The following is an 18,722-nucleotide window of genomic DNA, read 5'->3' on the forward strand; positions in this document are numbered from 1 at the left end:
AATAGAAAGTACGTCTTTTGCACCAGAAAACGTTGTCGCTTGTAAAAAAAATATGTCGCCTATTACCTAGAACTAATTCGCCACGCCGAATTTGTATTCAACATTTCTTTTTCAGAATTTAAGGAAAGTTCCCTTTTCGTGCTTCAGTGTAATTAACGTTTACGTTTCATCCATTTCGGCGCCATTTTGTGGCTTGAGTATGCGCCGATATTTGTTCACATTATGTTATTTTCGTGTTTATGGCAAATTACTAATCAAACTGCCATTGTGGCAATAGATCTAAAAAAAAACGTGTTTTAATAATATTCCCTTGCATTACCTTGTTCGCCTTATGGATTCTAGTTTGCGTCGTTTACAGACTAAACACTACTTTAAACAATCACTATAAATCACCGTGCACACGTTGTTCTTTACCCCACTTCTGATTTGTTAGAAACGATAGTGTAGAATCGATTAGGTGAAGGTGTTTGGGCAATTTTAACTTCTTTCTTATGCTATTGTGAAAAGTATTCGCGCCTTCGAACCAAACCGTTAAATGAATTTCGGGGACCCGAATTTTCGAGTAATTTCGACCACCAGAAAATACCGCTACGGAGAATCACGTTCGCCGAATACAATGTACGCCCAGAGCTAGAACCATTCGCTTCGTTCAGGTCTGTACTCACTGTAACGCTGTAGCTATACAGCGTAACGTTTTTTCTTTGTTATGATCCTGGATTAGAAGTTTGAATAAAACAAATTGCTAGAACCGATTTGGTGAAAGTGTTTGGGCAATTTAAACACTGGATTCAACTGAGTCACTCTCTATTTATTTCGACAAACATCTCGGCCAAAGCCCCAACACAGAATGAATCAAGATGGCGGGATATTCATCCTGTACGGATGGCATTAGGAATAGGATACAGGAAACTACTTTAATATCGACTATGCAACCATATATACATCGTCAGAGGACGTCAGATATAGGCGCATCCACACAATTATTTATATATCCAACAGTATGTATTTTTGGTGTTACTTCACTTTATATAAATTTTACTAAACAAAAATTAAAATTTTAAATAATGCATATATAAATATATTTCTGTGGTAAAGACAACTTATTAAGAATTTCCGAATTAAAGTAGGAAACATCGAAAAAAGAATCTTGTAGTGTCTTTACAATCATGATGTCATCTCCAACTGCCCCAGGCCGATATAGGTTAATGTTTGGTGCTACTGATGCTGCTAATTTGCTATAAATTATGAATAAAATTAGAAACAATTTGGTAATAATGAATTATGTGCAGGTGTGTGTACAAACGGAAACTATGGTACGTCAGGCTATCGACGAACGTATCAAGCCAATCTTGTTCATGAACAAGATGAACCGTACTCTTTTGGAATTGCAGTTGGATGCTGAGTAACTTTACCAAACTTTCTGGCGTTAAACAGTCTATAGGGCTAGAAATATTTTAACCCAAAAACAAAAGTATAATGATAAAAGATCGTTCTGCATGTACTTGACTCTATTTTACAAAATTTTTGATTTGATTATGAGCTTCAAGTAAACATGTGTTTATTATTTAAAAAAAGTTAGTTATTCCAGCACAATTAGGTCACTATATAGTTTACAAAATAACATTTATGAAGTTATTAGGAAATAAAAATATTGTTGGCAGTGCCTTGCAAGAAAATTGCAAGAAAATTATAAGCCTAGGTATTAAACGCTTTTATGTTACCTCTATATTTATATCCTATGGGGACAAGCTATTATATCGAGAATGCATTATATATTTGTAGTTCTTGGGTGTAACAAAATATTTATTTTAGGAAAGAAGAATATGAAGCCTTTCTCTCCACACTGCGCATTAACTTGATGAAGTCAAGGATAAGGATGGAAAATAATTTAGTCGGACGTGATTACCTGCTGGTGGGACTTTGCTTCAGATGGTTGCCGTTCACTGGCCATTCCCAGTAACTGCTCAGAAATACAGAATGAAAATGTTATATGAAGGTCCACATGTATGGATTTTTAAAACGCGTGAAATTTTAGTATTGATTTGTACAAGATTATATGTAGTTTGCAAATCTATGCTGATTCACTGTGAATGATTGGTATAAACTGAACAAAAATTACCAATTTTTTTATTATTTTTTTAGTATATGCAAATTACTATACTTCGCTTTTTTGTTTTAAGGTATTACGAACTGTGATCCTAACGGTCCTCTGACGATGTATGTGTCTATAATGGTACCCACTTCCCATAACGGTCGTTTCCACGCTTTTTTTTGTCTTTTCCGGCAAAGTAGCCACCGGCATGAAAGCCCCTGTCCCAAGACCTAAATATGTGGCATCAAGAAAGAACATTTAAATGAGAAGACAATTCGGGGTGCCATCCTCATGATGGGTCATTATGTAGAAGCCATAGAAGATGTCCCATCTGGAAACATTTACAGGTTGTTCGATGTGGATAAATTTTTGGTTAATTCCGATACCATCCAAATATTCACAAACATGCTGAACTTGAGTGTTATAAAATTGGGCGTGACTCTCTTAGAAGAATCCGGCCGATTCACCAAAACCTGTAGAAGGTACGGAAATGTTCGCTTTTAACGTGTGACTATCACTAAGGTCTGTGTCATTTGACTTCAGGCTTGAAAAGTTTGGCCAAGTCTGATCCTATGGTACAATGTGTCATTGAAGAATCTGGCGAATACATCATTGCCGGTGCCGGAGAGCTCCAATTAGAAATCTGTCAGAAGGCTTTGGAGGGGGATCATGCTAACATTCAAGTTAATTTATCCGACCCAGTAGTATCTTACCGTGAAACCGTCAGCGAAGAATCTGATCAGATATGCCTGTCAAATTCGCTAAACAAATACAACAGATATTGGCTTGTATTTCTATCGCGGGTTTCACATTTTTGTGTATCCCTAGCCCCAAGTATTTTGGCTTCTAGGCTTTTAAATATAAGCCGTTTGGATTTCTATTAACATGTAGTCTATAAGATGTAGTTTATAAGGCTCTGCAATGAAAAAGCTCGAAGTCTCATCAGCGAATATAACATTGATTAAAATGGATTAAAACGACACGGTAGTCAGCTAGTGTGATACTCATAAATTATTTAGATTAATATATCATTAGAGAATGATATATATTAGGTGATTTAGTGTACAGTTCTTTTGGTTTCATTTTTAAATATTTCTTCCGTACTCTCGAACAAATAAAACACGCACTATATAGAGTATTGAAGGAAATGTTGCAGGCGTCTGAAAATTTCTAAACAAATGTGCTGTCTGATATCTTAAACAATAAGAACAACGTTACTAATTATGTCTCCGTTTTTGTCTAGATGAATCTTCCACTGGCTTTTGGTTTATAGATCATACCAATTATTAATCCAAAAAATGACATTTAATTGAGTGAGTTTTATTCTTAATTCTTTTTACAGGATTCCAATGAGCAACAAAGCAATCCATCGTTGTGGCGGTTAGATCATTTCTACCACCGTATGTTCTCTTGTATGCTTGCCTATTAGTGAATATATTATTAATAGGTGAATAGTCTGAACAGACTCATTGAACGTGTATGCCAATGTGAAATTCAGGTAAATCTTTTATACAATTAAATTTTCACTCTACCTTTATTTGGCATTGAATGTTAGAAATCCGTTCGATATCACAGAAAGCGGCACAAGATGATACAGCGTTGTATAAGTAGCAATTTTAAATTGTTTAAATAATTATATCCCGGTTGATTTAGGACTTCTATCTATTCTCAGATGATTCTCTAGAGTCTTCTTGGTGTAGGGGCTTGGAGAATTAAAGTACTGGAAACAACTTAGTCCATCTATATTTATACTTTACTAACAACTTGGTTAAAGCCACAACACAGAAATTAATCAAGAGGGAGAGATCTTCATCTTGTCCGGGTGGCTTTATCACGAGCATGCGCCGTAGCGTTTTTAGGATTTTATATACAAAGCAACTACATTTAACATTTAATTATTAAACAATATATAAGCCGATTCATTATATAGGCGCATCCACCCAATTATTATATGTCCAACTGTAATGTAACATTCGCAAGATATGTTAGGTTAATGGTATATTACCTTTGATTCTAAACTATTCTTACTTTGTGGCCATTTAAATCTAATAAAACATTAACAACCGTTAACAAATTATTATATTAACAAATGTTTCATTAAAAGTTATCCAAAAATACCTGATTTCATCTATAGATTTAATTGGCTGGTTTTCACAATGTTTAAACATGCTTGTTGAAAAAATATGATTGAATTTTCGGTTTTAATATTATACTTTCTCTGGAAACATAATTATTTATCAGATTATTTATTTATTACAAAAGCTAGTGCTGTGCTAATATATGAAATTCTTTTTTAACATATCTAATATTTTATGTTATTGTTTTTCAGGATACACATAAAACAAAGAAAGCTTTCCAGATCTTAGTCAATACTTGTACAAAATGTAAACGCGTCGTCAATGACAATCAATTTTTTTCTACAGTACAAAGAAAAAGGACGTGATCCACGTTCTCGTCAAAGAGCCAAATATAACAACTTCAGCAGTTAAAAATGATGAGCAATTTAATTTATTTTTAATAATCATTCCCTGTTCGGTGAATTTGAGGGGACAGTTTTGTCCATTTTTAAGGTCCATCATTCATAACTGAAGTAAGGTAGTACATTCCATCTTACCGTGAATATGTTAGGTTTATTAAGTTGTCATTTTGTAGCATTCATATGAATCGTAAAATTCAATAGCTGAATATTTATTTTTATTACGAGTTTATGTTATCAACGTTTTTAGTATTTAAATTTCAAACGTTAATTCATCAATAAACTATTATATTTCTTGCCATAGATTTTATAATTAATAAATATTTTTTTTAAAAAAGGACTTGTTTTAACGCTTGACCATAAAAAATGACACAAAGTTAAAAAATTACTTTCCAGGCAATGTGCATCCATTATAATATTTTTTAGGACCGATTTGGTGAAGGTAATTGTACAATTAAAATACTGAATTCAGCTGAGCCGCTCTGTATTTATACTTCCTGAATAAGTCAGTTAAGGCCACATCACAGAATTAATCAAGATGCCGGATTCTTCATCCTGCCCGTGAGGATTTAATTCGAGCTTACCCCGTAGCGTTTATGCATATTTATATTTCAAGGCAGCAAAACATTTATTTATGTAATCGTGCTTAAAAGCGCATTTACAATATAGGCATCTCTAATCAATTATTTGTGTCCAACATTCGGCCACCCTGATATCGTAAGACTTCACTCCGGCCTGCTCTTGGAATATGATGGTTGTTGTTCTGGTTTTTCTATAATGAAGACATACTCTTAACTACTTGATCTTTTAAAATGTTTTACCCTGTTGATGATTTTTTCTTTATAGTTCTATTTTATACTTTCCATACCGTGTATTTTATAACTTCTGTGTAATCAATTTTTTTATTTTTTGGGGGTGACCTCTAGTTTATTCCTTCGGTGAGGTCTGAATGTCAGACACCATTTTAAATTCTCTTAATGGCCTGTTATATTCAATTATTCTTTTCCTGTTTTCTTTTTTTCTTATGATCCTTATAATATACGTCTTGCTCGGACAGGAGTTCTGTGGTACTATGGACTTAACTTAAACATTCTCTATATATTTTGATCAAAAGATAATGATTCTAGTCCTAATTTTTGAATTATTCTTTACTGCTGGCGGAAAAGCTTCCTGTTCGTCAGACTGTATGCATCCCATGTGATGGAGGGCTGGCTGCCTCCATTCTGTCGTCCGTAATGTAGACCTTTCCACGTCTGTTGTGGTGACCACCGATTGGTTGGCTACTCCTGTGCTGGTAGCCTGGCTGTAAACGTTCATAGCAACGTCCCCCGTGATGGCCCCTGGTTTTTGGTACCCTCCATATCAGCAGCTAATTTGTTGTCACTTGCATTGGTAACTTTAGTGGTTGTTCTTATCGTTGGAGTACCCCACATAGGAGTGCCTCTGTTGCAAGCCCTCTTTACTTTCCTTAATATAACTATATATAAACGTTAATACAGTTGCTCTCTGTATTTGTGTTCTGATTCTCATCTTAAATTAATGACATTATGTCTAATACGATCTGAGAATAGAATATATTTTTTCATTGTGTAAAACAATCGAACACTTGTTACTTCCTACTGTCCGACCACTTTGATAAAATTACTTTGAGTGGAAAGAGAAAAAATAATTTGAATACATTTAGTATTTAATATCTTACTATGTATTTTATAGCTTATCACTTTTGGCGCATAACACCAATATAAAATTAATTTCTGGAGTATTTATCCCCCTTAAAAATATAACACACCTTTATCTAATGCTGTCTTCTAATTGATACAATATTCAATTGGAATTAAATTGAGTTATATGGTGGCATTTTCTATGGAGGAATGTTCTTTTGTATATGGATTTCTTATTATTTTGATTATTTTTAGTCATTTAATTTTTAATTCTAAGCAAGCAGATCTTGGTACTCAACAAATCTTCTACTTATTGGCATATCAAGACACCAAATGATAGATAACCGAAGTAATAAGTTAAAAAAATTAATGAATATGTCAACAATAAAAAAAATAAAATTCGGAATAAGTTTTACAAGGAATAGACTATTTATTTCTAAAAATATTTGTCAACTGCATAAGTAAATCATATATAGTTAGTAAACACACATAAAGCACATTTTTATAACATAAAACAATGAATTTTCAATAAATCACATAAACACTTCATATCGCACACTTATAATAAAATTTTTAAATAGAACATAATTTATTTGGTTTGGATAATATAGCTTTTAGACTTTTCCAATTTTTTATTATTACATCACTTATTACGTCAGGTGTTTTGTCTTTGTGATGAAATGACTGGTGTTTGTGGTACGTTTGTCTAAAAAGAAACCGATCAAGGCAAGTCAAAATATGAAGAAAAACTCGAAACTTCATATTACAGTTTCACGATCCTGACAACTAGTCAATTAGGATTTATTAGATACGGCAGTGTCTGTAATTTGTCCTATTCTCTGTCTTTCAGAATTCCAAAAATTCCGTCTCTTTAAAGCAGACTCTGTGTCTAAACGTCTCAATACTAGATGTTCGAGACAATATTGCTCTGCATTATAAGATGGGCCCTCACACTAAAAATAAAAAAAATTATAATATTTATAGATTATTAGGATTTTCTAAAATCCTAAATTACATTATCCCAACTATCATAAACTGGTACAAGTTTAATAGGTTCTAGAGGTGTTACCACCTTTTCAACTTCGCTGCCTTCTTTTATTAGCTGCAATTCTATACCCTTTTTATCCGGGCAGATACTATGGCGTAACTAGTATTAAAAAAGCACTGTATTGGTTTTCTTTAATAAATGATAAACCTTACATTTAACTCTTCTGGTGGTACACGGTGACATGTATTATAATCACAAGGGACTAGTACAATATTCCCGCTGTTAGCAGCTTTGCATTTCTTCAAATGTCAAAATATTTTATGTTTTAAAGAAAATCGATTACCCGACAGATACATCAACCGATATTTTTAAAAAAGTTTAAAAGTATTTCATAAATATTATAAAACATTTGAATTATTTTTAATAAATTATTAAATTTGGTACTTAATTTTAAAATATTAGGTTCACTTCACTACTTAATATAAAAGATTTATTAAAAAATTCGATACTTTAATGTACATTTTTACAATATTTAAATAATATCGATAATTCTTTGGGCCGTGCGCTGTGTGTATGTTAAATCGCAATTTAAAATACTGACTTGATTTCTAATACGATCTAAAAAAAAAACATTTCTAAAATGTAAAACATAATCGAGCAATACTTACAACAATAACATTTGCAGCATTTTTTAAGAGAGTTTAGAAGAAATTTGAGTTATATCATAAGCGATTCACACATAAATAAACGCATTTAAACTTTAAAATATTTCAAGGGAGCAAGTTATTTTTTCACATTATTTGGCAGAATGCTCCATTTTTTGCTCCAGGAATTAGATGTCGTCATAAACTGGAATGTGATCAGTAAAACCAATTTTAAAATATGTAAATCTACTAATAGATTGGAAATAAGGTATGACCTATTTATATTCCGAAAACTATGATAGGTCCGAAGTACATTAATATAGACGATTAGTATTAATATAGAAGGCGAAAAAATACAAAAAATCTTTTAAAAACGTCAAAATGTTTCTATATTTCGTTTTCCTAAGATGCATTCGCAGCAACCGTTTTATATGTGATGCGTATTGGGAAAATTCCATGAAGAGTGAAAAATATGTTGATATGCTTGAGATATTGATTGTGAGGGTCCTTCGATCAAAAAACAAGGGTGATACTCAAATTCTGATCATAACGGATGCAATTTTAAAAATGTTTTTGGCGTTATCTTGTAATAAACAAACAACTATAGATGCACTACTACACAGACATGACTAGCGATAGACAATTTTCTACAAAATAGTGAAAGGAATACAATATATCACGAAGATATATAACAGATAGAGCAGCACAATTTACTTTTGTAACATTTCGCAATTTCCTGGAACATGAAATGTGAAATTACGTCTCATCGCTATTGGAATGCCACAAAATACATTATCTGTTGGAACTTTTGATCCGCACTGTTTTCAGTTTACTGCAGATCTACTTAAAAGTAAAAAGGAAAGATAATAATTTGAATTAAAATATTTACCGGGTGTTGTGTTGCTTTGTTTTTATTTGGATTGAAATGGATTGTTAGTTGGACTGTTTCTGTTTTCAACATTACACAGCAGTATGATATACAGACTATATATAATATATATAGTAACTATAAAGTAACTATATATAGTAACTATATAGTAACTATATATGATAACTATGTAGTTTAAATGTTTACATATTTGTGAATTAGTTAACAATAAGCTATTTCGAATAGATTTCTATTATAAAATTGCGAATTATATTATTTTTATTACTCCAGTTCTTTCAAATATGAGAAGAATAAACATGCGATTGACATTTAGTTTAATTACTACAAGAAAAGTTCATTTTAAATCAATAGCATAAGATACACCAGATGGTTGAACTTTATTTTAATATACAAACAATATTATGAGCTTCCTTCTGTTATTACAGAAACTTGTTTTATTTTTCTAAACATTACGAATTCTTAACATTAATTTTTGATATCACATCATCATAATTTCATCTTTAACAAACACTTTAGTATCAAAACTGGTACTATTGCTTGTGCCAAAGTTAGAGAAATATATTTTACAGACACCTGAAAAAATGAACAAGACAGATTTATCACCATTAAATCAACGTAAGCATATTAAGAATATGTAGTCTTTTGAAATATTGAACGATAAAATTTACAAACCATTGAACATATGTGATAATTTTGATTAGTTATTCTGAAGCTTTATCTCTTTAAAATAAAGCTGGGTATTTGTTTTAACAAGAATTCTAACTAATCTATTTTTAGCGCTATATCTATGTATTTTGAGCTTGAAGATAGGGATTTTTTCATAAATAATCTTTATTAACGCGAAAAAGAATAGAAAGTTTTCTTGATTAATTTGGGTAGTTCCTCTGGGCAGGTAGATTTCGTGTAACTGATGGTGCTCTTCTTGTAGTAGATTGTGTTTCGGATAAGTAAATTCCTAAATAATTATTTTTATAATAAATTAAATAATTATGTATGCATTTTTGGTGTTATTTCATTTTGTGTTAATTTTACTAAAGATACATGAATACTGCAATTCAATGCAAATGCAATAATGCATATCTAAATGTATTTCTGTGATAGAGACAATTTATTAAGATCTTTCGAATTAAAGCAGGAAACATTGTAGTGTCTTTACAATCTTTTAATTAATCGTGATGTCATCTCCAACAGCCCCAGGCCGACATTGATTAATGGTTGGTACTACTGGTGCTGCTAATTCGCTATTAATTATGAATAAAGTAGAAACAATTTTGTAATAATGAAATATTTGCAGGTGTGTATACAAACGGAAACTATGTTACGTCAGGCTATCGGCGAACGTATTACGCTAATCTTGTTCATGAACAAGATGGACCGTACCCATTTGATATTGCAGTTGGATGCTGAATAACTTTACCAAAGTTTTTGACATTTAACAATCTATGGGGTTAGGAATATTTTAACCCAAAAACAGGATAATGATAACAAAAGATCCTTTTGCATGTATATCTTGAATCCCATCTACAAAATTTTTGACTTGATTATGAACTGCAAGTAAACATGTGTTTTATTATTAAAAAAAATTAATTCTTCCAGCACAATTAGGCCACTATATAATTTACAAAATAACTTTTATCAAGTTATTAGGAAATAAATATATTGTTGGTAGTGTATTGCAAGAAAATTATAAGCCTAAGTATTAAAGGCTTTCATGTTATCTCTATCTTTATATCCTATGGTGCAAAGCTGTTATATCGAGAATGCATTATATATTTGTAGTTCTTGGGTGTAACTAAAATTTTTATTTTAGGAAAGAAGAATATGAAGCCCTTCTCTCCACACTGTGCTTTAACTTGAAATATGAAGACAAGGATAAGGATGGAAAACAATTTAGTCGGACATGGTTACCTGCTGATGGGACTATGCTTCAGATGATTGCAGTTCACTTACCATCCCCAGTAACAAGCTCTGAAATACAGAATGGAAATGTTATACGAAGGTCCTCATGATGAAGCCGCTCTTGGTATGTGTTGCATGTATGGATTTTTAAAACACGTTAAATTTTGGTATTTATTTGTATATGATGACGTGTAGTTTACAACTCTTGGCTGATTCACTGTGAATGATTGGTATAAACTCTACAACAATTACCAATTACTTATAATTTTTTTAATATTTGCATTTGACTATATCGCGCTTTTTTTGTTTTTAAACTGTCTGAAAGCCCTGGAGGAGGATCATGCTAGAATTTATGTTACTTAATCCGACCCAGTAGTCCCCTTGGTGTAACTGATGGTGCTCTTGTTCTAGTAGATTGTGTTACGGCTAGCTAAATTATTAAATAATTATTTGTATAATAAAATAAATAATTATGTATTTATTTTTGGTGTTACTTCACTTTGTATTAATTTTACTAAACAAAAATTAAAATTTTAAAAAATGCATGTATAAATATATTTCTTTGGTAAAAACAACTTATTAAGAATTTATGAATTAAAGTAGGCAACATCGAAAAAAAATCTTGTAGTGTCTTTACAATATATTAATTAATCGTGATGTCATCTCCAACTGCCCCAGGCCGATATTTGTTAATGTTTGGTGCTACTGATGCTGTTAATTCGCTATAAATTATGAATAAAATTAGAAACAATTTTGTAATAATGAATTATTTGAAGGTGTGTGTGTACAAACGGAAACTGTCTTACGTCAGGCTATCGACGAACGTTTTAAACCAATCTTGTTCATGAACAAGATGAACCCGTACTCTTTTGCAATTGCAGTTGGACCCTGAATAACTTTACCAAACTTTCTAATGTTAAACAGTCTATGGGTTTAGAAATATTTTAACCCAAAAACAGGATAATGGTAACAAAAGATCGTTTTGCATGTACATCTTGAATCCCATCTACAAAATTTTTGACCTGATAATTAACAACAAGTAAACATGTGTTTTATTATTTAAACAAAATTAATTCTTCCAGCACAATTAGGTCACTATAACAATTTATAGAGAATGCATTATATATTTGGAGTTCTTGGGTGTAACTAAAATATTTATTTTAGGAAAGAATAATATGAAGCCCTTCTCTCCTCACTGCGCACTAACTTGAAATATGAAGACAAGGATAAGGATGGAAAACAATTTAGGCGGACATGGTTACCTGTTGGTGAGACTTTGCTTTAGATGATTGCCGTTCACTTACCATACTCAGTAACTGCTCTGAAATACAGAATGGAAATGTTATACGAAGGTCCACATCATCATGAAGCCGCTCTTGGTATGTGTCACCTATATGGATTTTTTAAATGTGTTAAATTTTAGTATTTATTTGTACATGATGATGTGTAGTTTACAACTCTAGGCTGACTCACTGTGAATGATTGGTATAAACTAAACAACAATTACAAATTATTTTTTTTTTTAATATTTGCAAATGACTATATTTTGTTTTTTGTTTTTAGGTATTAAGAACAGTGATCCTAACGGTCCTATGATGATGTGTCTAAAATGGTACTCACTTCTAATAAAGGTATTTTCTACGATTTTGGTCCTGTTTTTTCCGGTAAAGTAGCCACCGGCATGAAGGCCCCTATCCTGGGACCTAACTATATGGCCTCAACAAAGAGGATTTACACGAGAAGACAATTCAGGGAGCCATCCTCATGATTGGTCGTTATATAGAAGCCATGGAAGATGTCCCATCTGGAAATATTTGCACTTTGTTCGGTCTGGATCAATTTTTGGTTAAGCCCGATGCCATCGCCACATACACAAACAAGTAGAACTTGAATGTCAAGAAGTTTAGCTTATCTTCCGTAGTACGTGTAGCTGTGGAACCGAAGAATCCGACCGATTCAGAAAAACCTGTAGAAGGTACGCAAATGTTCGCTTTTATAGTGTGATTATCACTAAGTCGTCTTTACAATCTTTTAATTAATCGTGATGTCATCTCCTACCGCCCCAGGCCGACATTGGTTAATGATTGGTGCTACTGATGGTGCTAATTCGCTATAAATTATTAATAAAGTTAGAAACAATTTTGTAATAATGAATTATTTCAGGTGTGTGTACAAACGGAAACTATGTTACGTCAGGCTATCGACGAACGTATTAAGCCAATCTTGTTCATGAATAAGATGAATCGTACTCTTTTGCAGTTGGATGCTGAATAACTTTACCAAAGTTTCTGACGTTAAAGTGTCCATGGGCTTAGAAATATGTCAACCCAAAAAAAAAGTATAATGATAACAAAAGATCGTTCTGCATATACATCTTGAAGCCAATCTACAACTTTTTTTACTTGATTATGCACTGCAAAAGTAAGCATCGTGTTTTATTATTTAAAAAAAAGTTAGTTCTTCTAGCACAATTAGGCCACTATATAGTTTACAAAATAACCTTTATGAAGTTAGTAATTAATAAATATATTGTTGGCAGTGCGTTGCAAGAATATTATAAGCCTAGCTATTAAACGCTTTCACGTTACCTCTATCTTTATATCCTATGGTGATATGCTATTATATCGAGAATGCATTATATATTTGTAGTTCTTGGGTGTTGCTAAAATATTTATTTTAGGAAAGAAGAATTTGAAGCACTTCTCTTCACACTGCGCACAAACTTGAAATATGAAGACAAGGATTAGGATGGAAAACAATTCAGGCGGACATGGTTACCTGGACATGGACCTGTTGGCGAGACTTTGCTTCAGATGATTGCCGTTCACTGGCCATCACAGTAACTGCTCGGAAATATAGAATGGAAATGTTATACAAAGTTCCACATGTATGGATTTTTAAAACGCGTGGAATTTTAGTATTTATTTGTAAATGATGATATGTAGTTTAAAACTCTATGCTGATTCACTGTGAATGATTGGTATAAACTGAACAACAATTACCAATTTTTTATTATTTTTTTAATATTTGCAATTGACTATACTTTGCTTTTTTTGTTTTTAGGTATTAAGAACTGTGATCCTAACGGTCATCTGACGATGTATGTGTGTAAAATGGTACCCACTTCTCATAGAGGTGGTTTCCATGCTTTTTTTCCTGTATTTTCCGACAAAGTAATCACCAGCATGAAGGCCCCTATCCTGGGACCTAAGTGGCATCAAGAAAGAAGATTTACACGAACAGACAATTCAGGGAACCATCCTCATGATGGGTCGTTATGTAGAAGCCATGGAAGATGTCCCATCTGGAAACATTTGCAGGTTGTTCGGCGTGGATCAATTTTTGGTTAAGCTCGATACTATCACCACATTCAGAAACAAGCAAAACTTGAATGTCAAGAAGTTCTGCTTATCTTCCGTAGTACGTGTGGCTGTTTAACCAGAGAATCCGGCCGATTCAGAAAAAAACCTGTAGAAGGTACGGAAATGCTCGCTTTTATTGTGTGACTATCACTAAGGTCTGTGTCATTTGACTTCAGGTTTGAAACGTTTGGCCAAGTCTGATCCTATGGTACAATGTGTCATTGAGGAATATGGCGAATACATCATTGCCGGTGCCGGAGACCTCCACTTAGAAATCTGTTTGAAAACCTTGGAGGGGGATCATGCTAGCATTGAAGTTAATTTATCCGAGCCAGTAGTATCTTACCGTGAAACCGTCAGCGAAGAATCTGACCAAATGTGCCTGTCAAAATCGCCAAACGAATACAACAGATATTGGCTTGTATTTCTATAGTAGGTTTCACATTCTTCGGTATTCTTGGCCCCAAGTATTTTAGCTTCCAGGCTTTTAAATATATGCCGTTTGGATTTCTATTAACATGTAGTCTATAAGATGTAGTTTATAAGGCTCTGCAATATAAATGCTTGAAGTCTCATCAGTAAATATAACATTGATTAAAAAGGATTGAAACGACATGCTAGTCAGCTAGTGGGATACTCATAAATTATTTAGACGGATATATAATTAGAGAATGATATATATTAGGTGAGTTAGTATACAGTTCTTTTGGTTTAATTTTTAAATATTTCTTCCGTACTCTGGAACAAATAAAACACGCACTATATAGAGTATTGAACGAAATGTTGCAGGCGTCTGAAAATTTCGAAACAAATGTGCTGTCTGGTATCTTGTACAATTAGAACAACGTTACTGATTATTTTTCTGTTTTTGTCTAGATGAATCTTCCACTGGCTTTTGGTTTATAGATCATACCAATTATTAAGCCAAAAAATGGCAACGCGTACTTAATTTATTTTTCCAAATCATATTTAATGGAGTGAGTTTTATGCTTAATTCTATTTACAGGATTCCAATGGGCAACAAAACAATCCATTGTTATTCCATCGGTGGCGGTTAGATCATTCCTACCACCAGTCGTATGTTGTCTTGTATGCTTGCCTATTAGTCAATATATTTCTAATAGGTCAATAGTTTGGGCAACGTCCAGCCCAGACTCATTGAACCTGTTTGTCAGTGTGAAATTCAGGTAAATCTATTATAGAATTAAATTTTCACTCCATCTTTATTTGGCATTGAATGTTAAAAATCCGTTCGATATCACAGAAAGCGGCACCAGATGATACAGCGTTGTATAAGTAGCAATTTTGAATTGTTTAAATAATTATATCCCGGTTGATTTAGGGCTTCTATCCATTCTCAGTTAATTCTCTAGAATCGATTTGGGGTAGGAGTTTGGCAATTAAAGTACTGGATACAACAGTCCATCTATATTTATACTTTACAAACAACTCGGTTAAAGCCACAACACCGAAATGAATCAAGAGGGAGGGATCTTCATCTTGTCCGGGCGGCTATATCACGAGCATGCGCCGTAGCGTTTTTACGATTTTATATACAAAGCAACTACTCTTGATATTTAATTATTCAACAATATATAAGCCGATTCAGTATATAGGCGCATCTACCCAATTATTATATGTCCAACTATATGTATTGTAACATTCGCAAGATATGTTATATTAATGGTATATTACTTTCGGTTCTAAAGAATTCTTACTTTTTGGCCATTTGGAATAAGGGGACTAATAAAACATTAACAATGGTTAACAAATTATTATATTAACAAATGTTTCATTAAAAGTTATCCAAAAATACCTGATTTCTTCTATAGATTTAATTGGCTGGTTTTCAAAATGTTTAAACGTGCTTGTTGAAAAAATATGCCTTATAATGTTTCGCATTTATAATTTAATTTTTGCAGATATTTCTTAAAATTTAATATGTCTAAAAAATATACCAAAATCCTTACCATAAGTCATGTTTCTAATATTTGACCAAACTGCTTTATTACTGATTTTCCGTTTTAATATTATAATTTTTCTGGAAACATAATTAGTTATCAGATTATTTATTAATTATTAAAGCTAGTACTATACTAATATATGACATTCTTTTTTAACATATCTAATATTTTATTTTGTTGTTTTTGAGGATACACTTAAAAGAAAATTTTCCAGATTTTAATACTTGGACAATATGTAAACGCGTCGTCCATAACAATCCATTTTTTTCTACAGTACAAATAAAAAGGACGTGATCCACGATCTCGTCAGAGTGTACACGGCAGACTGCATTTTCATTTTGCATCTGCTTTTTAATTCCCAAATATAACAACTTGAGGGGTTCACACTTGCTGGAGAAAGCTAATTATATGAGAATTGAGAATTTTAGAGTAGGGGTTGACAATATTTTGGTTGAAGGCAGCAATCCGACGAACTGTAGCAGTTAAAAACGGATGAGCAATTTAATATAAATTTGGGTATACACGTATGCTAGAGCCTGCTCTGGAATAAGGCGTAAAATACAGCTATGAGAATCATTCCCTGTTTGGTGTACTTGAGAGAATAGTTTTTTCCATTTTTAAGGTCCACCCGATAGAGGTGCGGTGGGCGTGGGTAGAAGAATGAGTCCATAAAGATACCAGATAACTGAAGTAAGGTAGTGCATTCCATCTTACCGTGAACCTGTTAGGTTTATTATGTTGTCTTTTTATAGCATTCATATGAATCGTAAAATTCAATAGCTAAATATTTATTTTTATTAGGAGTTCATGTTATCAACGTTTTTAGTATTTAAATTTCAAACGTTAATTCATCAATTCATCAATGCAACTATTATATTTCTTGTCATAGATTTTATAATTAATTAATAATTTTTTTGTAAAAATGACTTGTTTTAATGCTTGACCATAAAAAATTACACAAAGTTAAAAAATTATTTTTCAGGCGATGTGCATCCGTTATAATATATTTTAGAACCGATATGGTGAAGGTAATTGGGCAATTAAAATACTGAATTCAGCTGAGCCGCTCTGTATTTATACTTTATGAATAAGTCGGTTAAGGCCACATCACAGAATTAATCAAGGTGCCGGATTCTTCATTCTGCCCGTGGGGCTTTAACTCGAGATTGTCCCGTAGCGTTTATACATATTTATATTTCAAGGCAGCAAAAGATTTATTTATGCAATAGTGCATACATCCAACATTCGGCCACCCTAACCTCGTAAGACTTCACTCCGGCCTGCTCTTGGAATAAGATGGTTGTTGTTCTGATTTTTATATAATGATGACATACTCTTAACTACTTGATCTTTTAAAATGTCTTACGTTGTTGATGATTTTTTCTTTATAGTTCCATTTTATACTTTCCATACCGTGTATTTTATAACTTCTGTGAAATAAATTTTTTTACATTTTTGGGGTGACCTGCTGTTTGTTCTTTCGGTGAGGTCCGACTGCCAGCCACTATTTTATATTCTCTTAATGGCCTGGTGTATTCAACGATTCTTTTTCTGTTTTCTTTTTTTTCTTATGATCCTTATAATATACGTCTTGCTCGGACAGGAGTTCGGTGGTACTATGAACTTAACTTAAATATTCTCTATATATTTTGATCAAACTATGATGACTCTATTCCTAATTTTTGAATTATTCTATACCGCTGGCGGTAAAGCTTCATGTTCGTCAGGCTGCATGTATCCCATGTGATGGAGGGCTAGCTGCCGACATTTATATGCATGTCGTGTCTTGTACTGTCTTCCGTAATGTAGACATTTCCATGTCTGTTGTGGTGACCACCGGTTGGTTGGCTACTCCTCTGCTGCTCTGCCTAGCAATAAACCTTCATAGCAACGTCGCTCGTGATGGCCCCCGGTTTTTGACAACTTTCATATCAGAAACTAATTTGTTGTCACTTGCATAGGCAACTTTAGTGGTTGTTCTTATCGTTACATTACACCAATATAAAATGAATTTCTGGAGGATTTATCCCCTTAAAAATATAACACACATTTATCTAATGCTGTCTTCTAATTGATCCAATATTCAATTGGAATTAATTTCAGTTATATAGTGGCATTTTCTATGGATGTTCTTTTGTATATAGATTTCTTATTATTTTGATTATTTTTAGTTTTTTAATTTTCAATCCTAAACAAGCAGACTTTGGTACCCAGCAAGGCTTCTTTCCTCTTATTGGCATGTCAAGACTCCAAATGATAGATAACCGAATTAATAAAATAAAAAACATCAATGAATATGTTAACAATCAAAAAATAAAATATGGAATAAGTTTTACAAGGAATAATCTATTTATCTCTAACAATATTTGTCAACTACATAAGTGAATCATATATAGTTAATAAACATAAATTAAGCACATTTTTATAACATAAAACAAACAATTTTCAATAATTCACATAAACACTTCATATCACACATTTATAGTAAAATTTTAAAATAGAACATAATTTATTTAGTTTGGATAATATAGTTTTTGAACTTTTCCAATTTTTTATTATTACATCACTTATTGCGTCAAGTGTTTTGTCTTTGTTTGTAATGAAACCACTGGTGTTTGTGGTAGGCTTGTCTAAAAAGAAACCAATTAAAGCAAATCAAATTTTGAAGAAAAACTCAAAAATTTATATTACATTTTCACTATCCTGACAACTATTCAATTTGGATTTATTGGATAGGGCAGTGTCTA

The 18,722-nt window shown here is 32.4% G+C and overlaps 2 protein-coding genes across 2 annotated transcripts; both read left to right on the top strand.

The window, feature by feature from the left end:
• The first annotated feature begins 2,386 nt into the window (after positions 1-2,386).
• On the top strand, positions 2,387-3,547 carry LOC143205772 (eukaryotic translation elongation factor 2-like). The gene is made up of 4 exons (XM_076418810.1): positions 2,387-2,567; positions 2,636-2,880; positions 3,435-3,492; positions 3,540-3,547. The coding sequence occupies exons 1-4, from the start codon at positions 2,387-2,389 to the stop codon at positions 3,545-3,547; spliced, it is 492 nt and encodes a 163-aa protein (XP_076274925.1).
• An 8,957-nt stretch (positions 3,548-12,504) lies between these two features.
• LOC143205773 (elongation factor 2-like) lies at positions 12,505-15,311 on the top strand. The gene is made up of 8 exons (XM_076418811.1): positions 12,505-12,529; positions 12,571-12,624; positions 13,713-13,969; positions 14,024-14,126; positions 14,188-14,358; positions 15,018-15,088; positions 15,136-15,198; positions 15,276-15,311. Exons 1-8 carry the CDS (start codon positions 12,505-12,507, stop codon positions 15,309-15,311), a joined length of 780 nt encoding a protein of 259 aa, XP_076274926.1.
• Positions 15,312-18,722: the final 3,411 nt, after the last annotated feature.

This window comes from Rhynchophorus ferrugineus, unplaced genomic scaffold, assembly GCF_030347505.1.
Source record: "Rhynchophorus ferrugineus isolate W39M unplaced genomic scaffold, kcgeb_rfMv2 rfM14, whole genome shotgun sequence".
NCBI lineage: Eukaryota > Metazoa > Arthropoda > Insecta > Coleoptera > Curculionidae > Rhynchophorus > Rhynchophorus ferrugineus.